General features: G+C 38.2%; 2 protein-coding genes across 2 annotated transcripts in view; one reads left to right on the top strand and one right to left on the bottom strand.

Annotated features, from left to right (window-relative positions):
* Positions 1-3,717: 3,717 nt before the first annotated feature.
* The window catches only part of LOC134824618 (calcineurin subunit B type 1-like), a 132,166-nt gene continuing 109,435 nt past the window's right edge, over positions 3,718-26,448 (top strand). The window contains exon 1 of the mRNA XM_063836547.1: positions 3,718-3,738. The gene's annotated coding sequence lies outside the window, so the exon portion shown is untranslated. The remainder of the gene's footprint in view (positions 3,739-26,448) is intronic.
* LOC134824543 (neuroblast differentiation-associated protein AHNAK-like) lies at positions 16,212-25,853 on the bottom strand. The gene has a single exon (XM_063836452.1). It carries the CDS (start codon positions 25,851-25,853, stop codon positions 16,212-16,214), a length of 9,642 nt encoding a protein of 3,213 aa, XP_063692522.1.

Raw genomic sequence — 26,448 nt, 5'->3', positions numbered from 1 at the left:
TTTTAAAAAAGGTGTTACTATGCACTGAGCACTCTGCCCATATACAATTTGCAATATCGGAAACGTTATCAAGAAATGCTAACTGGCGAGGGGGATTGATCCTCCAGTTGTAAGAAACATTAACAATGGAAGTCCATTGTTCTTAAAGTTGGAATTTGTTGTTATGTCAGGAATTTTTGTTAAAACTGTGTTAGAGAACTGTGTGAGAGTGCTTTGCCTTAATTCCTCAAGTCTCCTCTGATCTGCAATTATTTAACCTAGGGGCATTTAGAAACAATAACGGCTACCGATTACCATACAGTTTGTTAATGTTGACTAATGGTCCACAGCGTATCAATTAAGCTTCTTAAAAACAAAAGAGAACAATAGAACTGTTACATTTGAACGCTTTTCCAGTATATACGAAGTTAAGAGCTGTTATAAGTAGGCTCTAATTCGTTGAACCACTCCAAGGACTTTGTAGTTTCTATCTCAATCATCTGAAATCTATGGATCACAATATTAATTAATCGGCGCCTATTGGGAGAGGTGATCTGTTCAATAATAATGATAATTAAATCTGGAGGAATGTTATCTGATACACGCAGTGTGTTGGAATGAAGTGTAACATTACATTTTACCTTAATTGTTAACAATTCTATTGTTACAACTTCTAACTTTCTAAGGGTGTAATTTTTGAATTTTAAATCTGGAATTGTCCCTAAATGGGAGTTGAGACCCTGTTACTGGTCACATACATGAATGTGAACCAATATTGATACAAAGTTACCCGTACATTATGGTCGACCAAATAATTTAATTAGCTGAAAAAATCAATCGAAAATGTCTCGCATGTTTTAAACTTGTTGACAACTTGAACACTGAACAAAATACGTTTTCTTTTTAAGGATAACAGAGCTGGACACTGTATACAGCTGTAGCAGATATATATTTTAAGATCAAGGTACTGGAACCAGTATATCCGGAGACAATTTTGATGCAATGAAAATTTTGAATATGTCCTACTAGTAGGCCATATTCGAATTTTAGTTTTCCGCGACCCAAATTTCACTGTTTTGATGATTTTTTTTCCTAGAATAGTAGAATGACCATCTTACAGCTTAACACTTTACGGGGTCCTGGTCACTGAGGATAGCACAAGATTGAGGTACTCAAAGTTCTATTCCCAAAGAAAATAATCAAAATACAAGAAACGATTGTGGCGCCGACATTAAAGTTTGAGGTCAAAATCAAAATTTTACATTTAAACGCTAAAACGATTAATATTTAAGCAATTCAAATTTGTACCAAAACGCACGCCGAGTTGAACTTGTTGACGGTCTTGAAACAAATATTTTAAGAGTATAACAGATTACGCGTTAATACTCTAGATTTTTGAGCGATATTTTGATCGACTTTGTACTTTTGTAGTAATTACGTTGTTTTGATCAGTGCGAGCTACATTTTAATTGGCTGTATCTGTACTGTGACCACGGGCATTTTATATCTTACTTATTAGTCAGTGTAATAAGCGCCAAGCGCGAGCACAGAATTTTTTTGTCCGAATATCGTTTGTATGCTTTTTAAAGTGTGCGGGGGATACGGAAGCATCGAAAACCACCGGGTAGCAATTTTCACTCGCTTAATTTGACACTGATATTATTTTTTTTTGTTTTTGACTGTCAATGTGTAAAAACGTTTTCTTACCATCATCCGATGAGTTTTTTGGTAAAATTTTGATACCAATATTTATCTCATCAATATGTTATGATGTGATATGAGTCCTACACCTTCATATTATGAATTCCTGCATTGGTATGCGAGTTATTTCAAAATGAAAATTCCAGTGATCCGCGCTACGAAGAGTTCACGTTCAGATTTAAGTGTTACCGCATCAACTTTTTACATACAACTAATAAATTTGGCGCGCGCGCCAGCGCTAATTCGTCCAAAAAGCATATGGTTCTTATTCTCAGCAAACAACAAAATGGCGAACCTTTTCTTTTTGCAGTACGGCCACGATCCTTTCGGTCAGATTTTCTTGCAACATATTCGAAAAGCTCTCTTGTTATTTTCGCAACTCTTATGAGATCCAATACTATTTGCACCATGATTTGGTGAGTGACGACTGCCCTTCAGTAATTTCTTATTCTGACAGAGCGATATCTTTCGGAACGTTGTGGCATGAGCGCGTTTAATAACGGTTAAATGCCTAAATTATACATGAGCTGGTGCTCGGTGATTTTCTGAAATGGGCACTCGGTGCAATATAAGTTTATATCCAAATTTAATTCTAATTCTAATATCCAAGTCCGGTATTTCACCAGAATTTTATTATCAGACTTTAAGGACTTTAAGCTACAGGTTTCATGCTTATTTTTTCAGCTACTAGCTTAATTATCTACTTAAACCATGCTAAACTATAGTGAGGCCGGTGAGTAAAAGTTCAGAGCCATAAGTTGAGGTCTAACATTGTATCCAGTATGTATATTATACATACTGGATAAAATCTTAGATATACTACATCCGTAAAATAAGCAATTATTTATAGCTTGTATGTAAAATAAAAAGAATGCCTTCCTAGCAGTAACAGCAGCACAGAAGTCAAACTGAAGTTTAAGTTACATGTCTAATGGAAGAGGGAATTTCTCTGCTATTTTTGTGTTTTCAAAAATAAACGGCGCATTTGATTGCATTTGATTGAACTTAATTTCAGTTAAAACAATATGTACAGTCATTAACAGTCATATATGAAGCTCAAATCGAATATGAAGCTATATAATCAGACCCTAAATCGAATCGAATCGAGAGATGCTTTTACAGTTTAAAATTTAAAAGTTGAAATGTCTATTTTACTAGCAGTCAATATAATATTTGTTTCATACAACAAGACTTGCTGAATAGCGAGGTTGCGGCTGCTTTTTTTAATCATTCCATATATTTAAGTTTTATTCAACGGTGAAAAATGTACAGTCTTTAAGTCCTCTTCATTTTTACGCCTCAAAACTGGTTTCTTTCTCATAAACAATTTTATCACATCATCAGATAAGAAATATTTTAAAAACCATTACTCATAATATTATATACTATGATTCGAATAAATTTATAACAAAAATACAGCAGATTTCCTTCTCAGTTAGATATCAGCAATAAAGTTTTTAAGTTAAAATACGTTCCCTAATCCTTTCACAAGACCTTGCGAGTTATGATATTAAGAATAATTCAGGTTAATGCCGGACTTATTAATATTCAAATAACTTATTAATATTCAAATAAAATGGGTAGGCATTTTTTGTCCTGTGAAATGTGACCTCGAAGGACGTATTTAAGATTTTTAATCCGTTCAGTACATAAAATTACGGTAGTTCGGGAGGTATCCACTTTAACTACATAAATTACCTTGGTATGTGCAAGCTTTTAAAATGTTAAGGAAAAGTGACCTTTATTCCCTTTATCCAGTGCAGTTATCCTGGATTATCATAACTGGCAACATGATGTACAATTACTATCCGTTTATTTGCTTATGTAATGGAACAAATCTAATAAATCAAAAACGATGTTTAAGATATATAATCATGTAAGATGTATGATCCGTTGAAATGGAGTTGGTCCTCCCCAAATTGGTGCCATGTCGTCTGCTGTTTTTTATACTGTCGTCTGCTCACTCTTAAATGAGTTAGGCAAATATAGAATAGAGCTGCGAGACCGATTAAAACTTTAAACTAATTACAACACTAAAAATCTATTACATTTATTGAGAATTATGTAATGTAACGTGATGGAAATATTTTAAACGGCCATATCCTGTTCAAACCCAGGATGCACGACATGAAGAATTCGTTGTAACTTTGTTTGAAAAGCATTAATAGAATATAACGGCCCGTTGCCGATAAGCGCAGATAACTGATATATCAGCAAGTGATTGCAGTAAGATAAATTCGGATTTCCGACAGATTTATTAATAATAATAATAATAGGATTATGGCCACATGGCCATCTCGACAAAACTTGAAACCCAACTGCACTCTACGCTATTGCAGTTCGCACAATATTATCAAAAAGAAAAATGTTCCTATCCGGAACATTTAATGATTAATTATTTTTAGGACGTTAACATGTAGTTCTGAATTTAACAATCAAGAAACATTGATTCCTCGGTATTTAGCAATCAATGGGTTATTAGACATGAAATGTGCATATGAATCATGCTCACATGTATTTATTTTTGACATCAAGGTTTCGCTGAGATCCCAGAAGTGACCCTTTGACGATGCTCCACTCGCTATCAGTTCATTTTTATAACATTGAAGTCGAGCTTTGAATGCATCTACTGAACTGGCTTCTTTAACCGAACTTGGTACTTTGTTCCAGTAATTGGCAACACGGTTACTGAGGACCTGATTTCCTCTTTTATCTTTTAGGATCTTGGTACCGCTACGTGATATCCTGAAAAGATCTTGTCCATAGTCCACTTTACCCGTCGTTATTTTTAAGGTTTCAATAAGATCACCCCTCATACGGCGCTCCAGTAGTGTTGTTAACTGGAGGATTCTCAGTCTCTCATCGTATGGTAGGATACCAATCCCGTCGATTATTCGTGTAAATTCTCTCTGAACATCTTTTATCTTCTTAATAGTCCTCCAGTTTCCTTGCTCTGCTGGTAGATTCCACACTTGCACAGCGTATTCGTTGTGAGGTCGAACTAGAGTTCTGTAGACATTTAGCATAACAAATTTGTTACGGCAGATCAAACTTCGTTTGATCCAGCCTATAACAGACTTTGCTTTTTTCACGGACTTATCTATATGATCACTCCAGTCCAGGTTTCTGGTAGTTAGAACTCCAAGATCCTTTTCTGCCTTCACTTGGGGGAGGCATTCCCCATTCATGAAGTACTCGTGCATTGGATTGTTACGCCCAATATGTAGTACCTTACACTTGCCATCCTTCACATTGAATCTTAGGAACCATTCCTTCTCCCACGCATTGAGTTTCAGTATATCATCTTGTGCAACACTGTGCTTAGCTGTGCTCGTTACTAGCTTAAGATCGTCAGCAAAGAGTGATACGAAGCTCTCAATTCCATCAGGGAGATCATTTATGAAGAGCAGGAAGAGCAGGGGGCCCAGCACGGTTCCTTGAGGGACCCCAGATGTTACAGCAAACACTCTAGAAAATGATGATCCAACCCTGACGCGAAATGTTCTTCCTGTTAGAAAGTCTTCCACGACTGCAAGGGTGTTGCCAGATATTCCAAAGGATTGTAATTTTCTCAGCAATCGTTTGTGTGGTACAGAATCGAAAGCCTTCTGAAAATCGAGATACAGTATATCAGCTGACCCGTCCTTCTCTAGTATCTCACTGACAATGTCCATACATTCCAGTAGGTTCGAGACGCAGGATCTTTTTGGTAGGAAACCGTGTTGTTCATTCACAATCATGGGGGATACGTGAGTTAGAATATGGTTCCTTAAAAACCTCTCAAAGATCTTGGAAAGAACGCATGTTAGGCTAATAGGGCGATAATTGCTGGCTTGGGATTTATCCCCCTTTTTATGCAATGCAGTGACATTTGCCTGCTTCCAGATTTCGGGAATCTTTCCCTCGTTGTAGCATTTTTGGAACAGTGCTGTGACTGAATCAGCAAACTGTTTGTTTTCGGCTAGTGTTTTCAAAAGCTTGGGGTGTATATCATCAGGTCCAACGGACTTCCAGATGTTAACTTTACGAAGTTGATCTTGAACTTCACTTGTATTGAATTTCAGGTCAGGAATCGTCTCCTTTGCGCTGTCTCCGGGTAGTGGGTCAGGTATTGAGGCCTGATCCTCCTTTACAAACGTGCTCTCAAAGAAAATCCCAAGTTGGTTAGCCATATCATGTGCTGAGTGGAGTTCATCCCCACTAGCATCTCTGATTCCAGATATTGCAGCCCTAATCTTGCGCTTGGAGTTCATATAGCTGTAGAAAGCTTTTGGATTTATTTTTAGCTGGGCTGCTGCTTTATTCTCATAGCATATCATGAGCTGCTGTTGCTTCTTCTCGTAAGCACTCTGCTGATGTAGTGCATGATTCAGGTTTTTTGATGTCGGGTCGTTTTCAAAAATAGACCACAGTTTTTCTTTTAGCTTCCGTGCCTTGATTAGACATGGTTTGTCCCAGACCGATCGTGATTTTATTGCACCCGCACGATTTATCCTCAATTTGACGACTGGAACAGCTTCAGCAATGGTGTTGGCATTGGCCTGAATCAGATTCCAGTGCTCTTCAATAGTCAAGTCATGATTGGCACTCCATTGCAGCGGCCCTGCTGTATCAATGATTAGATCTTTGTTTGCTTTTGACCAATTCTTCTTCTGTTGAGTCACATACTCATCATGGTTAGCAATTGACCACTTACTGATAATTCCCACATGGTCTGATTTTCCCAGCGGTGCAGTTATTTGAACTTCCTGAAATATGGCGGGGTCTGAAGTCATAACATTGTCAAGAGTTGACGATTGCACTGTTGTTAAAACCTTCCTTCTGCGAGTTTTAACATCGTCTCCGATAACCCAACTGAGATCATGTTTTGCGAAAAAATCAAGATAGCACTGTTGAATCAGGAATTTTTGATTAATTGAATTATTCGGACATTTAACTACACCTAAATCCCACACAACATCAGGAAGATTGAAATCTCCCATCATGATTAGTTCGGTATTAGGGGCTAGATTTTCAATCGCTACGGACAGATTAGATAACATTGATTGACACTTATCGATTGTTAATGAAGGGGATCGGTATATAACAAATAATGCAATATCAATACAATCAGAATTTAGCATGACACATATGCAATCAGGTACATTTATTGTTACATTGTGAGATTGGATAGAATCATGCACATATATACAAGAACCACCACCTTTCCCCGTTAATCGATCTACTCTATACAGCCTAAAGTTCGCTAATGCTACCTCTGCATCATACACATCTGCACTGAACATTGTTTCTGTAATTCCCAAAACCTTGCAGTCGCTGGATTCGGCTACAATTTGCAGTTCACTGATTTTATTCTTCAAGTCATTTGCATTTGAATAAAAAACTTTCAGAAAATGACTAGCATTGTTTCTTAGTTTAGAGTTATAACTAGAGACAGCTAATAGGTCGCAACGTTGCCGGAGTTTTCCGATTCCGTACCACCTGTCAATAGTCCCTTGGAACCACTGTCCTTCGTCCGCTCCCGTCTTTTTTGCCGCGCCTCGTAGTTCGCCCTTCTTTCAGCCTGGGATAAGTCTGGATTTATCCAGTAGTCCTCACCATCCTTGAGAACCTTGCAGCCATTTCCGTACTTGTGCTTGCTACGGGCAAGATCTGGTGTCGCAAGCACAACAACAAGGGGTCGTGGCTTTGTTCTTTCCTTATTAGAGCCAGACCCGAGAGGGGGACCAGCTCTGTAGCAGCGTTCTATCTGGTCGGTTGTGACATCTAGAACCGTGGCAGCTATCAGCTTATCGGCTGCGATCCTGTCCTTTATCTCTGTTAGTGAGCTCTCGGGAACAGTAGTGATCACGACGTTCCTGATACGCTTCTCTTTGTCGAACACATCAGCTTCCTGTCGAGCTGTGGTCTGAGATACAATCTCAGACTGGCTTTCCTTAAGCGCAGAGGCTAAACTGTTCTCGAAACATTTCTTCGTCTCGCGGCCAATGATACTTTCTGTATTCTTCACAACGTCAGCAAATGTTTTTGTCATTTTGTCTGTTTTGACTATCGTGGAGACAGTTTCGGTCATAATCTCTTTCAGGTGTTCTTTAACGACCTGCTTCACTTCTTTCTTCATATCTATACCTGATACATCAAGATCTTGCTTCCAGTTTTCCAAAACAGTCTTGACTTCACCAACAACGTCACTATAGGTCCCAATTAGCGTATCTGCTCGGGCATTCAAGCTCTTGTTTTCCGTTTGCAACTCTCTGATTATGAGCTGCAAATCTTTGATCTCAGCCGATACTCGCACATTCTCCTTTACAATGTAAGTGTATGATGTAGCACCCTTATCAGTGATAACAGGCAGAATGCTTGACTTCATGAGGTTGAAAATCTTCAGCTTTGAATTATCAAACGCCTTTTGACTGTCTTCCTTCGATCTGTTGCTTTTATTTATAGTCGGGAAACTATCCAATATATCGGAAATTTCAGTGTAGGCCGTTTGAGCCTTGGCTATATGGTCGGGCATCAAGTTACAAGTACAAGGGGTGCAGTACTGTTAGTGTTAAAACGAAGAGAGAGAAATTTGACGCAAAACAAAAACAGATTTTCAGAACTATTGAATGTGGAAAAGGCCGTTACATCTCAAAATGCGAATAAATATAAAACCTAACCTTACACGTCCTAGATACTGATTTTGAAGATATTGATATGTATGGTTATCGTTTCGGTTGCAAAAACTGTCTGTGCTGGCTGTACTTTTTGTGGGAGAGCTGTCTAAGAGCTCTTGCAGTCTTGCAGTTCTTTCATCGTTTCTTCCTCGTCAATAAGATCAATGATATCTCGTTTGGGTTTTGAGTACGGTGTGGTACTTCTTTCTCCAGTTCTAACAAGTATTGGAGTTGAACTTGTGCTTCTTAATCTTCTTATCCTGATTGAATTAAAATAATCATTGTTAGTTTATGAGATATAAGCCAATTCTTTCCAAGAACTAAATGCTTGTTAACATACAGTTTTAATACTTTCAACACTACTATATAACAAATAATTTGAGATCATGAATACGATGTTGTAACATTGAAACGTTGAGTAAATTCCTTTCCTGGTAAGAGCATTTTACCTTGTCGCATCAAACGGGATCAATACAATTTTACACAAGAATACATTAAAATACAGAGTTAAAGCGAGATTGGGAAGGTAATAAATTTAAATTTCTCTAAAGGATGGCGTCCACTTTAATTCAATGTTTTTAGAACTACTTTATTACACAGCATATTTCCAAAACAATTAACTTCTAGGTAAATGCAACAAAACATTATGATCTGAGTATTAAATTACCTTTTCATCTTGAGCTTTGTCAACTCAATCCGACCCTGGCATCTATTCACCTTCATAAATCTTCTTTTTCTCCAATAATAAATTGACATCAAGTCTTGAAAATTATTCGAGAAGAATCTCGAATAATTAAGTTGCAGCGTGCCACATGGCTATCTAAACTGCAAACCCTACCCATTGCTGAGCAAGGCCTTTATCTTCTCCGATGAGCGGGATCATCAATCTGTAGTAATCCCGATAACACTCGACCTCTGCCTGATCCAGAGGATGTCACCATTTTACCTTCACACAGACATCGAACACTGTAAGAAGATGACGATTAGACTTCGTTATAGAATCAGTACCTGAAAATATTTCATATGAGATTTAAACCGATTGCCTTCGTTTTACGTTTGGTCAGATTGATCCAAGAGAGGACAGTTGATATTAACATTGTCAAAAAAAAATGATGTGACGAAGTCAACCTTTCTTGTGCCTATTTTGAAGAACTATACCTCTATTAGAATTCAATATTCTTTTAAAAATAAGTGGTAGATTATTGTCCAGCACATCAAACCTCAAGTTTAACAATGCTACCTTAAATTTTGCTTAGTCACAAAAAATGTGACAGAATTACCATTTTGTGCCTCAACAATATAAATTTAATGCAGAAAACTGGTATGGGCTACTATATTTCTTGTATTAATCAATTCCAACAATAATAAGGATGTGGATGTGAACGAAAAATTAACAAACTTTCACAACAAATTATGTGACGAAATTAACAATGCATGCCCTATTTTGTAGTTCACCATACCTCTATTAGAATTCAATTTAACTTTATCATCATACAAATTTGGACAAACTAATTATCTTCCAGCAAGGAGTAAACAGAGTTATAATATTTTTGGTGACATAATTAATCTATTTTTTACCATGTATTCAGTATTGCGATGTTTCAATTGTGGCACTGTAAACGTATTACAACCACATAATAATTTATGTGACTGGTGCGTGGTTGTAATAGTGTTAATTAATTAAGCATTAACAGGGGACTGTAAACTAAATAAACTCGTTCCAGATTTCATCTGGACCGACCTAGGCAAGGTAGGCAGGTAAACTAAATATTTATTTTCAAAATCTTTCTTTTTCTTTTCAGTAAATTATATTAATATTATAAATCAAAACCTTATAATATTGTTATCATCTTAACAGTTACTGTTGTAACTTAAGATTTTAAATTTATATTCCTCGTATTCCTTGTATTCCTTGTATTCCAGTACGTAATATAGGGTGTTTAAGCCATGGTATTTCAATATTTGCTCAATTTTGGTTTTAAAATCTTCAGACTTTATACTGTTGCATTTAAGAAAATATATGAGGAATGTTTAGGACACCCTGACAAGGAATGCTGAGTAGTGCAGTAGGATTACTTGATGATCTGGAAGTACTGGGAATTATGATAATATCATACAGTCGCACAAATAAGTTTACTTTGTCACAATACTCAATTGATGATATCTGTGAAACTTGAGCAAATATTGAAATACCAGCTTTAACACCCTATATTACGTACTGGAATACAAGGAATACAAGGAATACAAGGAATATAAATTTAAAATTGTAAGTTACAACAGTAACTGTTAAGATAATAACAATATCATAAGACTTTGTTTTATAATATTAATATAATTATCTAAAACATTATTTGCCTTATGATGAGTTATAATACTTTTGTTCACTTTTACACATTTGCTCACATCACTCACAGTCAGCCGCTCTGACATGGTTAACCACCTTACTTGTGTTGTCGGGATATAAATACCACATTTCAATATATATATTTTCTTAAATGCAACAGCATAAAGTCTGAAGATTTTAATACCATGTTCTACGACACTCAATGTGATGATCCGTAAAATAGGATATGGACTAATAACTCAACAATCTAAAGCATGTTGACTTTAAAACCATGCTCTACCCCACTTAATGTGATAATTTTGAACAATTTCATGTCCAAGATGAACAGTTAGTATGAAGTGCGTCAATTGCTACTCGCAAGAGCGTAAGAATAGTTTTTGGGCTATTATAGCTCAATAACCTGATGTCTGAGATTTTTAAATAACATTCTACCTACTCAATGTGATAATTTAGAACACTTCAATGCCCAAGTTTAGCTCCTTACTCTAATCAGAAACTGAGTTATTTTGATTGTAAGTGCTGTTATTGTTACTCACGAGAGCTCAAAAGGGTGTGGTCATATAACAGTAGTAACTGATTAACCTGAAGTCTGAGGAGTTAATTACGCTCTACTTAATATGATGATTTTATGCCCAAATTTAGCTCTTTTATACTCCAAAGTCCAATCAGAAACCGAGTTAATTTGATTTTAGCTGTTGTAATTGCTACTCGCGAGAGCGTAAAAATATGTCTTGGGCTAATAACTCAACAGCCTGATGCCCAAAATTAGCTCCTTACTCCAAACAGAAACCGAGTTATATCAGAAGTGGAGATGAGTGTGTGTGTTTAGATATTCAGAAAGTCTGCCAAAGCCAGATTTGTTTCTGGTGGATCCCTTGAACCGTTCCAGGTCTCCAACCCCGGCCAGAAGTTGTTTCGAATTTTCTCATTCCATCGAAGCCAAATTATTTTCTGATGGTTCCCTTTATCTATTCTGAGACAAGGTGAGAATCTCAACTCAGTGTTTTCAAAACACTGAGTGGAGATTCTCACTTCGTCAACAATATCATCAAAACAAAGGATTGACCCACTCATAAGAGCGAAGAAAGATTATCAAAACAACAAATACATTGGAAATAATGTACTTACTTGACAGAGTCAGAGGAAGCATTTCTCCCGATTCATTTGCTCATTCTGATGTGCCAAAAACATTCATTATGAAAAGTAACGAAGTGAGAATTAATTAAAGTGAGAATAAGAAATGAATTAGAATTAGAATTAAATTTACACAGCAATACGATAAGAATAAAAATAATTTAAAGAAGCTTCAAACTGCTGTGCAGGACATTCAAGTCAGTCAAAAACTGTTAGAAGAATACCCTTCTAGTATAGGGACATAAAATCAAAACATATAATATGTTATAAGCTATAAGTTAATGAATATGGTACAGTGAGATTTAACATTAAACTTTGGGTATGAAGGTAACCATTAAATTCAAAATGATACGAAAATTACATAGATACCCACTTGGCACTTTTATATTTGCTGTCAGAATTATGTATAGAGAAGTATATAACCATAGAGTGAAAAATGGCAACCGGTCAGACGTGGTAAACGGATAAAGTAAGAGAGACATACGTCATACAGTTCTATACTTCTTTAATTAAGTTAAAATGAGGTAGGCAGTCATAGACTTGCGGCTTAATTTGGTCAGTAAAACACAGGGGACCCTGCTACTTAACAAAAACTCCGAAACACAGAATAAAATCAAAGATCAAGTGAATAACAATATACTTCTAAGTTCTAGGATATTCTATGTGCTGTACTTACTTACTTTACTTGCTTTAAAATGTCTTTGAATGAATTCTTTGCAAAAATGATATTTGTGCCCAGCTTTAATTTAACCAAGCAGTTGAACTTTAAGATAGGTCATAACCTGAGCGATAAATTTGGAAACTTAAGTGATCTGTAATTGCCAATTTACATTAGCAAGGCCCTATCATGTAATTACAGTGTATAATCAAGCACAGAAAATATTCCACTTTAAACTGTTTGATAAAACAAAAGAAACTTCAAGTAGATAATTGCAGTAAAATAGTGGACAATCCTTGGTTTCGAGAGTTTCAAACAAAATTAAAACGTTTATGAAATCAACCAGAAAATAACAGTGAAAAAGCGAATAATATGCGCATAGCGCTCGATTTCTATCGTCAATTCGATTTTTTCATGCGTTTTACGAGTGCGCGGCGTAAAAATCGCGATCTTGATGAACGCTGAGCTAACATTGCTACCCGGTGGATAAAAATTATTTACATCTTGACTAAAACATTGGTATAAAATTTTGTAGAATCGGAGAAAAAAAATTCTGTGCTCGCGCTTGGCGCTTATTACACTGACTATGAGGTAATTACGTTGTGTTGAGAAAAGACAATTTTTTTTTGAGAAAAGACAATTTTATTATTTATCACCAATTCAATAGTTGTCATACGTTGTATGACCCGTCGCGCACGAGTGCGCGGCTCCCCCTGTATCGTCAGGACGATAAAAGTAAAACCTAGTGAAACGACCGTGAGGGTCACGACGTGATACAATTCAATACATAATCAATAAATATATTTCCGAATAAATTTGATTTAAAATTAAATGATACAAGTATGCTAGCAGCTAGCGCGCTTGTATTTGATCAATATACACGCTGTTAAAATGGGTCTTACCACATCGCCACTCACATTAGCACAGTTGGTGAACGGACCCAGGCGCCGCGTTAAGCTTTTATGAGCCATGGTTGACTGCTGAGAGTGGCGACGGGTCTGTTCAGTGCGAGCTACATTTTAATCGGCTGTATCTTCAGTTGTGACGGATATTTTTTGATGCGATAAAAACTGACTGCCAAAGAAATAAAAAACTACTATACTAGCTTCATCCCTTTTTTACCACGGGCTTAATCTATGATCTTACTTATAATTCAGAGAATTTGTTTGTTTGCACGACCACCCACGTGCAAATTAGATGAGAATAAGAAGTTACATAGTAACCATATAAGTAACGGTGTTGGAACGCGCACGTGCACGTACAATGATTGTTTTAACGACATTTTGATGATCAGTTTTGTGGTAATTACTTTGTGTTGAAAGTGTTTTAACATTTAAATTTAAATCGACTGTATCTTCGGTTGGGATGGATGTTTTTTTCATGGATAAAAACTTACTTTCAAAAAAAGCTTTTTATAGTTTCCTCCCTATGACCACGGGTTTTTTAGTATATTATAATTTGAAAGATTATGTTTAATTTTCGTTAGTACGACCGCCCACGTACAAATTAAATAAAAATAGGGGGTTGAACGCGCGTTGTCAGTTGTGCACGTGCACGTGCAAACTGCAAAGATTTGTGAGCGAAATTTTTATCGGTTATTGAGGTAACAACGTAATTACGTTGTGTTCAGTGCGAGCTACATTTTACTATTTTAATCGGCTGTATCTGCAGTTGTGACGGATATTTTTTGATGCGATAAAAGCTGACTACCAAATAATAATATTACTTTCCTCTCAGTGACCACGGGCTCGCCCAAAAAAAGAAAATTCTTAAGTGAAAAGGCCCTTTGGGTATGAAATTGCTCTGAATCGGTGTATTTTTGGACGCTGATCCCGAATCACCCGCCATGACGTAGGGACAGGGTAAAAATGCTTCCCTGGAGAGTTTTAGTAGGAGCGATTTAGTAGGAGCAAAATGGGCTCTTACTAATTCGCTCCTACTAATTCTATTCTATTCGCTCAAAAAACCGTTTTGGTCACGTGACAGGCTAGTGAAACATGAATTCGATTGTTTAGGGCTCAGGTTAGGGTTAGGGTTGTGGTACGGGTTATGGATAGCTTCGGGGTTATGGTTAGGGTTAGGGTTGGGATTAGGGTTTATGTAAAACCGTTTTGTACGGCTGCAAAACCATAAAAACCAAAGTCAGGTGAAATTTTTGGGCGAGCGAATTAGTAAGAGCCGTCACATTTACTAAGCCTGCTGTGGGCATTAGGACATTTAATGTTATTGCAGTCCTCCCATGCACACTGCATGCAAAAACTTTAAATCATCATAACTCAACAAGCTTAGCTCGAGCTCCGTTCTAGCACAACTGTATTTTAAAGTGGATTGTGGATCTATGTACATTATATTTATACTATTGTGGCTGATGATTTGTACTGCCAAACCTAGGTAAGTAGGTAGCAGACAATTGACATTTTTGCCCGTTAAGCCTACTATTTAGCCGCTGATGTTTTGATTTCAACTGCTTCATGCGATGCTTCAATATGTTTTTACTGTGTAAAGAGCTTGTTTTTCAAATGCAGAAGTTTCACTTTTTGTTTCTTTTTAAACAATCATACAATATTTGTATCTAAATGTAATTCACAATAAAATTTATAGCTTCTAAAAATAAAAAGAAAGTTTTAAAAAGTCAATTAGAAGATGCCCGTTAGTTTCACTTTCATGTTTAACTGATCACAAACATTCTGTACATAATTTATTCACAAATATGATATAGTATTATAGAGCAACGAAATTGATATCAAATACCATTAAATTAATTCACAATGTACAGTTCAAACGGTACTACTGTACCGTACAGCCATGAATATAGTCTGGATATCTTAAACTCATCTCACTATGTCTGATCTGTTGTCAAGACGTTGTCAAGACGTTGTCAAGACATTATCAAGACGTTGTCAAGACATTGTCAAGACGTTGTCAAGACGTTATCAAGACAATGTCAAGACATTGTCAAGACGTTGTCAAGACGTTATCAAGACGTTGTCAAGACGTTGTCAAGACGTTGTCAAGACGTTGTCAAGACATTGTCAAGACGTTGTCAAGACGTTGTCAAGACGTTGTCAAGACGTTGTCAAGACGTTGTCAAGACGTTGTCAAGACGTTGTCAAGACGTTGTCAAGACGTTGTCAAGACGTTGTCAAGACGTTGTCAAGACGTTGTCAAGACGTTGTCAAGACGTTGTCAAGACGTTGTCAAGACGTTGTCAAGACGTTGTCAAGACGTTGTCAAGACGTTGTCAAGACGTTGTCAAGACGTTGTCAAGACGTTGTCAAGACGTTGTCAAGACGTTGTCAAGACGTTGTCAAGACGTTGTCAAGACGTTGTCTGACTTTTAACTTAAATTAGCTACTCAGCATTATAAGTCTCTAAAACTTGTTTCGAGTTCAACATCTGGACCTTCAATTTCAATTTCTACAGCTAATTCTTCGATTTCAACAGTTGTGTGTTCCATCTTCGTCAGCTGGAATTTAAATTTTGACAACTGCTCAAAACAATCGTGAAAATCGTCCTGATTTCTTTCTTTTGATAGGAGTTGTTTCGATTTCAGGAGCTGAAGACTCCACTTCGACAGTAGGTGTTTCGAGTTCAACATCTGGTGTTTCGATCTCAACATCTGGTGTTTGAATCTTCTTAGCTGAAATTTCGATTTCTACAGCTGGTGCTTCTATTTGGCCATCTACAGAAGCTTTAGCTTCAGAACTTGGAGAGTCCAATTCTATTTCTGGGGCTTCTATTCCAACAGCTGGTGTTCATCTTCGTCAGCTGGCAGCTCAATTTTGGCGGCTGGTCGAAACAATCGTGAAAATCGTCCCGATTTCTTTCTTTTGATAGGAGTTGTTTTGATTTCAGGACCTGAAGACTCCACTACGACAGTAGGTGTTTCGATTTCAACATCTGGTGTTTCAATCTTATTAGCTGAAATTTCGATTTCTACAGCTGGTGCTTCTATTTGGCCATCTACAGAAGCTTTAGCTTCAGAACTTGGAGAGTCCAATTCTATTTCTGGGGCTTCCATTCCAACCGCTGGTGATCCATCTTCGTCAGCTGGCAGCTCAATTTTGGCGGCTGGTCGAAACAATCGTGAAAATCGTCCCGATTTCTTTCTTTTGATAGGAGTTGTTTTGATTTCAGGACCTGAAGACTCCACTACGACAGTAGGTGTTTCGATTTCAACATCTGGTGTTTCGATTTCAACATCTGGTGTTTCAATCTTATTAGCTGGAATTTCGATTTCTACAGCTGGTGCTTCTATTTGACCATCTACAGAAGCTTTAACTTCAGAACTTGGAGAGTCCAATTCTATTTCTGGGGCTTCCATTCCAACAACTGATGTCCCATCTTCGTCAGCTGGCAGCTCAATTTTGGCGGCTGGTCGAAACAATCGTGAAAATCGTCCCGATTTCTTTCTTTTGATAGGAGTTGTTTTGATTTCAGGACCTGAAGACTCCACTACGACAGTAGGTGTTTCGATTTCAACATCTGGTGTTTCAATCTTATTAGCTGAAATTTCGATTTCTACAGCTGGTGCTTCTATTTGGCCATCTACAGAAGCTTTAGCTTCAGAACTTGGAGAGTCCAATTCTATTTCTGGGGCTTCCATTCCAACCGCTGGTGATCCATCTTCGTCAGCTGGCAGCTCAATTTTGGCGGCTGGTCGAAACAATCGTGAAAATCGTCCCGATTTCTTTCTTTTGATAGGAGTTGTTTCGATTTCAGGACCTGAAGACTCCACTACGACAGTAGGTGTTTCGATTTCAACATCTGGTGTTTCGATTTCAACATCTGGTGTTTCAATCTTATTAGCTGAAATTTCGATTTCTACAGCTGGTGCTTCTATTTGGCCATCTACAGAAGCTTTAGCTTCAGAACTTGGAGAGTTCAATTCTATTTCTGAAGCTTCCATTCCAACAGCTGGTGTTTCATCTTCGTCAGCTGGCAGCTCAATTTTGGTGGCTGGTTGAAACAATCGTGAAAATCGTCCCGATTTTTTTCTTTTGATAGGAGTTGTTTCGATTTCAGGAGCTGAAGACTCCACTTCGACAGTAGGTGTTTCAAGTTCAACATCTGGTGATTCGATTTCAACATCTGGTGATTCGATTTCAACATCTGGTGTTTCAATCTTCTCAGCTGAAATTTCGAGTTCAACATCTGGTGTTTCGAGTTCAACATCTGGTGTTTCAATCTTATTAGCTTGAATTTCGATTTCTACAGCTGGTGCTTCTATTTGACCATCTACAGAAGCTTTAACTTCAGCACTTGGAGAGTCCAATTCTATTTCTGGGGCTTCCATTCCAACAACTGATGTCCCATCTTCGTCAGCTGACAGCTCAATTTTGGCGGCTGGTCGAAACAATCGTGAAAATCGTCCCGATTTCTTTCTTTTGATAGGAGTTGTTTTGATTTCAGGAGCTGAAGACTCCACTTCGACGGTAGGTGTTTCGAGTTCAACATCTGGTGATTCGATTTCAACATCTGGTGATTCGATTTCAACATCTGGTGTTTCAATCTTATTAGCTGGAATTTCGATTTCTACAGCTGGTGCTTCTATTTGACCATCTACAGAAGCTTTAACTTCAGAACTTGGAGAGTCCAATTCTATTTCTGGGGCTTCCATTCCAACAACTGATGTCCCATCTTCGTCAGCTGACAGCTCAATTTTGGCGGTTGGTTGAAACAATCGTGAAAATCGTCCAGATTTTTTTCTTTTGGTAAGAGTTGATTCGATTTCAGGACCTGAAGACTCCACTACGACGGTAGGTGTTTCGAGTTCAACATCTGGTGTTTCAATCTTATTAGCTGGAATTTCGATTTCTACAGCTGGTGCTTCTATTTGGCCATCTACTGAAGGTTTAACTTCAGAACTTGGAGAGTCCAATTCTATTTCTGGGGCTTCCATTCCAACCGCTGGTGATCCATCTTCGTCAGCTGGCAGCTCAATTTTGGCAGCTGGTCGAAACAATCGTGAAAATCGTCCCGATTTCTTTCTTTTGATAGGAGTTGTTTTGATTTCAGGAGCTGAAGACTCCACTTCGACGGTAGTTGTTTCAAGTTCAACATCTGGTGATTCGATTTCAACATCTGGTGTTTCGAGTTCAACATCTGGTGTTTCAATCTTATTAGCTGGAATTTCGATTTCTACAGCTGGTGCTTCTATTTGGCCATCTACTGAACGTTTAACTTCAGAACTTGGAGAGTCCAATTCTATTTCTGGGGCTTCCATTCCAACAGCTGGTGTTTCATCTTCGTCAGCTGGCAGCTCAATTTTGGCGGCTGGTTGAAACAATCGTGAAAATCGTCCCGATTTTTTTCTTTTGATAGGAGTTGATTCGATTTCAGGAGCTGAAGACTCCACTTCGACAGTAGGTGTTTCGAGTTCAACATCTGGTGTTTCGATTGCAACATCTGGTGTTTCAATCTTCTCAGCTGAAATTTCGATTTCTACAGCTGGTGCTTCTATTTGGTTATCTACAGAAGCTTTAGCTTCAGAACTTGGAGAGTCCAATTCTATTTCTGGGGCTTCTATTCCAACAGCTGGTGTTTCATCTTCGTCAGCTGGCAGCTCAATTTTGGTGGCTGGTCGAAACAATCGTGAAAATCGTCCTGATTTCTTTCTTTTGATAGGAGTTGTTTCGATTTCAGGAGCTGAAGACTCCACTTCGACGGTAGGTGTTTCGATTTCAACATCTGGTGTTTCAATCTTCTCAGCTGAAATTTCGATTTCTACAGCTGGTGCTTCTATTTGGCCATCTACTGAAGCTTCAACTTCAAAAGTTGGAGATTCAAATTCGTTTGCAGGGGCTTCCACTTTAAGAGACATTGATTCCTGTTCATCAACTGGTTTTTCAATTTTGGCAGCTGGTCGAAATAATTTTGAAATCTGTTTAGAAGCCTTTCTTTTGAGTGATGTTTTCTTGATTTCGGGAGCTGGTGGTTCCACTTCAAAGACTGACGTTTCGAGATCAACATCTGGTGTATCGATTTCAACGTCTGGTGTATCGATTTCAACGTCTGGTGTATCGATTTCAAGGTCTGGTGTATCGTCCTGTTTTGCTGAAATTTGTATTTTTACAGATGGTACTTCATCTTCAACAGTTAGTGACTCCAATTCAATTGATGGTGCATCCAATTCAAGAGACATTGATTCATGTTCATCAACTGGTTTTTCAATTTTGGCGGTTGGTCGAAACAGTCTTGAAATTCGTTTAGAAGCCCTTCTTTTGAGAGACGTTTTCTTGATTTCGGGAGCTAGAGACTCCACTTCGACGGTAGGTGTTTCGATTTCAACATCTGGTGTTTCAATTATAACATCTGGCGTTTCAACTTGCTCCGCTGAAACATTGTCTACGGCTGGTGCCTCGATTTGGCCATCTACAGAAGCTTTAACTTCAAAAGTTTGAGAGTCCAATTCGATTTTTGGTGCATCCATTTCAAAAGACAGTGGTTTTTCAATTTTGACGGCTGGTCGAAATAATTTTGAAATCCGTTTAGAAGCCCTTCTTTTGAGAGATGTTTTCTTGATTTCGGGAGCTGGAGGTTCCACTTCAACGATTGGTGCTTCGAAATCAAAATCTGGTGTTTCGATTTCAACATCTGTCAATTCAACCTGGTCAGCTGAAATTTTCATTTCCGCAGCTGTTACTTCATCTTCTTCAACATTTGGTGATTCCAATTCATTTGCTGGTGTATCTACTTCAAAAGATAGTGATTCATGTTCATCAGCTGGCATTTCAATTTTGGCAGCTGGTCGAAACAATCTTGAAATCCGTTTAGAAGCCCTTCTTTTGAAGGATTTTATCTTGATTCCGGGAGCAAGAGGTTCCACTTTGACGACTGGTGCTTCGAAATCAACATCTGGTGTATCGATTTCAACATTTGGCAATTCAACCTGGTCAGCTGAAATTTCGATTTTGACTGCTGTTGCTTCGTCGATTTGGCCAACTGCATGTGCTTCAACTTCAATAGTTGGTGATTCCAATTCGATTCCTAATGTTTCAATTTCAACAGGTGTTTCATCTTTGTCAGCTAGCTTTTCAATTTTGGTCGTTGGTTTAAACAATTTTGAAATCCGTTTAGAAGCCCTTCTTTTAAAAGATTTTCTCTCGATTCCGGGAGCTAGAGGTTCCACTTCAACAACTGCAGGCGTTTCGATATTAACATTTGGCAATTCAACCTGGTCAGCTGAAATTTCGATTTTTACTGCTGTTGTTTCGTCGATTTGGCCAACAGCGTGTGCTTCAACTTCAACAGTAATTGGTGATTCCAATTCAATTGCTGGTTCATCCATTTCAAGAGACATTGATTCATGTTCATCAGCTGGCATCTCAACTTTGGCGGCTGGTCGAAACAATTTCGATAATCGTTTAGATGCCCTTCTTTTGAGAGACGTTCTTTTGATTTCAGGAGCTGAAGGTTCCACTTCGACGACTGGTGTTTCGAGATCAACATTTGGTGTATCGATGTCAACGTCTGGAGTTTCAACCTGGTTTGTTGAAATTTCGATTTCTACTGCTAGTGCTTCGTCGATTTGGCCAGCTGCAGCTGCTTCAACTTCAACAGTTGGTGATTCCAATTCAATTGCTGGTTCATTCATTTCAAGAGACATTGATTCATGTTCATCAGCTGGCATCTCAACTTTGGCGGCTGGTCGAAACAATTTCGATAATCGTTTAGATGCCCTTCTTTTAAGAGACGTTCTTTCGATTTCAGGACCTGAAGGTTCCACTTCAATGACCGATGTTTCGAGATCAACATTTGGTGTATCGATGTCAATGTCTGGAGTTTCAACCTGGTTTGTTGAAATTTCGATTTCTACTGCTGGTGCTTCATCGATTTGACCAATTGCAGCTGCTTCTACTTCAACAGTTGGTGATTCCAATTCAATTGCTGGTTCATTCATTTCAAGAGACATTGATTCATGTTCATCAGCTGGCATCTCAATTTTGGCGGCTGGTCGAAATAATTTCGATAATCGTTTAGATGCCCTTCTTTTGAGAGACGTTCTCTTGATTTCGGGAGCTGAAGGTTCCACTTCGACGATCGATGTTTCGAGATCAACATCTGGTGTATCGATGTCAACGTCTGGAGTTTCAACCTGGTTTGTTGAAATTTTGATTTCTACAGCTGATGCGTCGTCGATTTGGCCAATTGCAGCTGTTTCAACTATAACGGTTGGTGATTTCAATTCAATTGCTGGTTCATCCATTTCAAAAGACATTGATTCATGTTCATCAGCTGGCATCTCAATTTTGGCGGCTGGTCGAAACAATTTCGATAATTTTTTAGAAGCCGTCCTTTTGAGAGACGTCCTTTTGATTTCAGGAGCTGATGGCTCCACTTCGACGACTGGTATTTCGAGATCAACATCTGATGTATCGATTTGGCCAGATGCAGCTTCGGATTCAATGATTGGTATTTCAATTTCTACAGTTGGTCCTTCGATTTGACCAGATGCAGCTTCGGCTTCAATAGTTGGTGATTCCAATTCGATTGCTGGTTCATCCATTTCAAGAGACAGTGATTCATGTTCATTAGCTGGCATCTCAATTTTGGCGGCTGGTCGAAACAATTTCGATAATTTTTTAGAAGCCTTTCTTTTGAGAGACGTCCTTTTGATTTCAGGAGCTGATGGCTCCACTTCGACGACTGGTATTTCGAGATCAACATCTGATGTATCGATTTGGCCAGATGCAGCTTCGGATTTAATAGTTGGTGATTCCAATTCGATTGCTGGTTCATCCATTTCAAGAGACAGTGATTCATCTTTGTCAGCTGGCATCTCAACTTTGGCGGCTGGTCGAAACAATTTCGATAATCGTTTAGAGGCCCTTCTTTTGAGGGACGACGTTCTTTTGATTTCAGGAGCTGGTTGTTCTACCTCAACGATTGGTGTTTGAACTTCCATATCTGGTGTATCTATTTCAACCTGAACAGCTGGATATTCGATGTCAACAGCTGGCGTTTCGAAGTCAATTGCTGGTGCTTCGAATTCAACAGCTTGTGTTTCTTTTTGGTTCACTGGACATTTCCTGACTTTTATTTTGAATGGACTGCCCTTGATGTGCTCGTCCTCCCACTTGATGTTGATAGTGTATTTTCCAGCTACTTCTGGGTTGTATCTACAGGTAACTGTCTCCTTCGCTTCCTTCCATTCAGTTACTTGAGATTTGGCTTTGGATCCCTTCACTTCCACACTCAGTATACCGTGTCCAGCATGTTTGTTAAATATTTGAAAGTCACCCTGATCACCCTCAAAACAGTCCATCAATCCCGGACCCTCTGCCCAAATCGCTTTCGCCGTTTCAATTTTAACTGTTGCAGTTGACCTGACCACATTTTCTTCAATTTCCACAGCTGGTGCTTCGATTTCTACAGCTGGTGTTTCAACTTCCACAGTTGGTTCTTCGATTTTGATAGCTGGTGTTTCAATTTCCACAGCTGGTGCTTCGATTTCTACAGCTGGTGTTTCAACTTCCACAGTTGGTTCTTCGATTTTGATAGCTGGTGTTTCAACTTCTACAGAGGGTGCTTCAATTTCGATGGCTGGTGTTTCAATCTCAACAGCTAGTGCTTCGATTTCGATAGCTGGTGTTTCAATCTCAACAGCTGGTGCTTCGATTTCGAAAGCTGGTGTTTCAATCTCAACAGCTGGTGCTTCGATTTCGATAGCTGGTGTTTCAACTTCCACAGCTGGTGCTTCGATTTCTACAGCTGGTGTTTTAACTTCTACAGAGGGTGCTTCGATTTCGATTGCAGGTGCTTCAAATTCGACAAAAGGTGCTTCGATTTCGTAATCTGGTGTTAAAACGTCAACATTTTGTGTTTCAACCAGATCAGCTGGAATCTCGACTTCTACAGATGGTGCTTTGATTTCAACTACTGGTGTTTCAGTTTCTTCAACCGGGTTTTCGATTTCAATGGCAGGTGACTCCAATTCGACAACTGGCTCTCTGATTTCGGCTTCGATTGGTAGCTTTTCAATTTCAAATACTGGTGCTGTAGCATTTAACAAAATGTCTTCGATTTCGAACTTTAGTGTTTCGACTTTAGACTTCATGTCCGTCAGATGGGATGATAATTTTGTTGGCTGGTCGACATCATCGATAGCTGGTATTTTCATACCACCAGCTGGTCTTTCGAATTCAGCAAACGATGTTTCGATTTCGAAATCTGGTGTTAAATCTTCAATATTTGATGTTTCAACCTGGTCAGCTGGAATCTCTATCTCTAAAGCTAGTGCTCCGATTTCGACAGCTGGTGTTTCAAATTCTTCAGCTTGTCTTTCAAATTCAGCAAACGATGCTTCAATTTTGGAATCTGGTGTTGAATCTTCAACATTTGATGTTTCAACCTGGTCAACTGGAATCTCTATCTCTAAATCTGGTGCTTCGATTTCGACAGCTGGTGTTTCAAATTCTTCAGCTTGTCTTTCAAATTCGACAAACGGTGCTTCGATTTCCAAACCTGGTGTTAAATCTTCAACATTTGGTGGTTCAACCTGATCAGCTGGAATCTCTATCTCTAAAGCTGGTGCTTTGATTTCAACAGTTGGTGTTTCAAATTCTTCAGCTTGTCTTTCGAATTCGACAAACGGTGCTTCGATTTCCAAACCTGGTGTTAAATCTTCAACATTTGATGTTTCAACCTGGTCAGCTGGAATCTCTATCTCTAAAGCTGGTGCTTCGATTTCGACAGCTGGTGTTTCAAATTCTTCAGATTGTCTTTCAAATTCGACAAACGGTGCTTCGATTTCCAAATCTGGTGTTAAATCTTCAACATTTGGTGGTTCAACCTGATCAGCTGGAATCTCTATCTCTAAAGCTGGTGCTTCGATTTCAACAGTTGGTGTTTCAAATTCTTCAGCTTGTCTTTCGAATTCGACACACCGTGCTTCGATTTCCAGATTTGGTGTTGTATCTTTAACATTTGATGTTTCAACCTGATCAGCTGGAATCTCTATCTCTAAAGCTGTTGCTTTGATTTCGACATCTGGTATTTTGATTTGAATATCTGGCGTTTCTTTATCCAAAGTCTTTGTTTCCACCTCAGCCTCTGGTCTTTCAGGTTCAAAATCTGGAATTTCGATTTCAAAATCAGCTGTTTTTAATTCGATTGCTGGTGTTTCGATTTCAACATTTGGTGTTTCGATATAAATCGCTGGGGCTTCAAAATCGATTGCTGGTTCTTCGATTTCATTACTTGATGATTCTAATTCGATTGTTGGTTCTTCTATTTCAACATTTGGTGTTTCGATATCAATCGTTGGTGTTTCAAAATCGATTGCTGGTTCTTCGATTTCAACACTTGGTGATTCTAATTCGATTGCTGGTTCTTCGATTTCAACATCTGGTGTTTCGATATCGATTGCTGGATTTTCAAAATCGATTGCTAGTTCTTCGATTTCAACACATGATGATTCTAATTCGATGGCTCGTTCTTTGGTTTCAACATTTGGTGTTTCGATTTCAATAGTTGGTCTTTCGATATTAATAATTGGTGTTTCGAAATCTAATCCTGGTGTTTCTATTCCAAATTCTGGCGTTGCAACTAGGTCAGCTGCAATTTCCATTTCAAAGGTTGGTTCTTTAAATTCGTCGAACGTCATTGCCTTGTAAGCTTCTTCAAAGAAAATCCTGGACTGTTCTAAAAGTTCTTCAAAAACTGGAATTTCGATTTCTGCAGCTGGTGTTCCAAATTCGATTCCTGATGTTCTGAGGTCATCATCTGGTGTTTCTATTTCGAATTCTGGCATTTGAACCTGGTCAGTTGCAATTTCGATTTTATCGGTTCGTGCTTTCATTTCGTCTTCCTTCATTTCCTCATAGGCTTTATCAAAGAAAATCTTGGACTGTTCTAAGAATTCTTCGAAAGCTGGAATTTCGATTTCTACAGCGGGTGTTTCAATTTCAATTGACATCAACTCTTGGTAGGCCTCTCCAAAAAATACTTTTGCCTGTTCTAAGAACTCATCAACATCTGGAAGTTCGATTCCAACATCTGGTGTTTTCATTTCGACTAACATCAGTTCATCATAAGCCTCTTCAAAAAACTTCCTTGCTTTTTCTAAAAACTCTTCATCTTCCTTTGCTGGTTTTTCACTACAATCGTAGATATCATTAAAAATTGGTTTGTCTGACAGTTTGTTTGATTTTAATGACTGTCGTTTGGAAGTCAAGTTCTGGTGCTTCGATTTCACTGTCTGATGTTTCGCTTTCAACATTAAATGTTTCAATCTGATCAGCTGAAATTTAAGTTTCAGCACTTTCAGTGTCTCGAATTTAACTTCTGAAATGGCTTCCTCCAAAGCCTTCACTCCAACATCAGCTGGTGTTTCGTTTTGGAATTTGGAAGATGATGCTTCAAACTTGACCCGCATGTTGTCTATCATAGCCTGAATGTCTATAGATGTTGTACCTCTACCTAACAGTTCTAAATCATTAGCTAATAACTGCTGAGCTGGTGGATGGCTTTCTCAACAGAGGAATTCCGCAATAAATCTTCAAAATGTTCGCTTATCATGTTGATGTCGGTGGCTGCAGGCACCACAAAGTTTGATATCTCCAGGTTTACCTCCTCGATTGTTTTAGCAAAATGTTCTTTGGCTGTTTGGAGCTGGTCTCTGAGTACGTCTACCATTTCAGCTGAAATATAACATGCGTTCAAATTATGTAAGGAAAAAAATTGAAAACTAGTCTGTATTAAATTCTGTTTGAAATCCGATTATTCAATATCCCAACATGAATAGAAATTCAGAGGTATCACGTTAATTTAAGTATTTACTTTATCATTATTTTATTTATCAACGTCATACCTGCAAGAGACGTCTTCAAGCTCAGATTTAATTTCACATTCTTACTCATTTGTGCTGCTGACTCAGGCTCTGAAATGAAAGATGGATAACTCGCATGAAAAAAAATATCCTCGGGGCTAATTTGCCATTTGCTTCCAGTCCCTGGCATAGTTCAATTAAC

The sequence above is a fragment of the Bolinopsis microptera genome, chromosome 12, assembly GCF_026151205.1.
Source record: "Bolinopsis microptera isolate Bmic1 chromosome 12, MBARI_Bmic_1.0, whole genome shotgun sequence".
NCBI lineage: Eukaryota > Metazoa > Ctenophora > Tentaculata > Lobata > Bolinopsidae > Bolinopsis > Bolinopsis microptera.
This window is presented reverse-complemented; position numbering and strand designations above follow the sequence as displayed.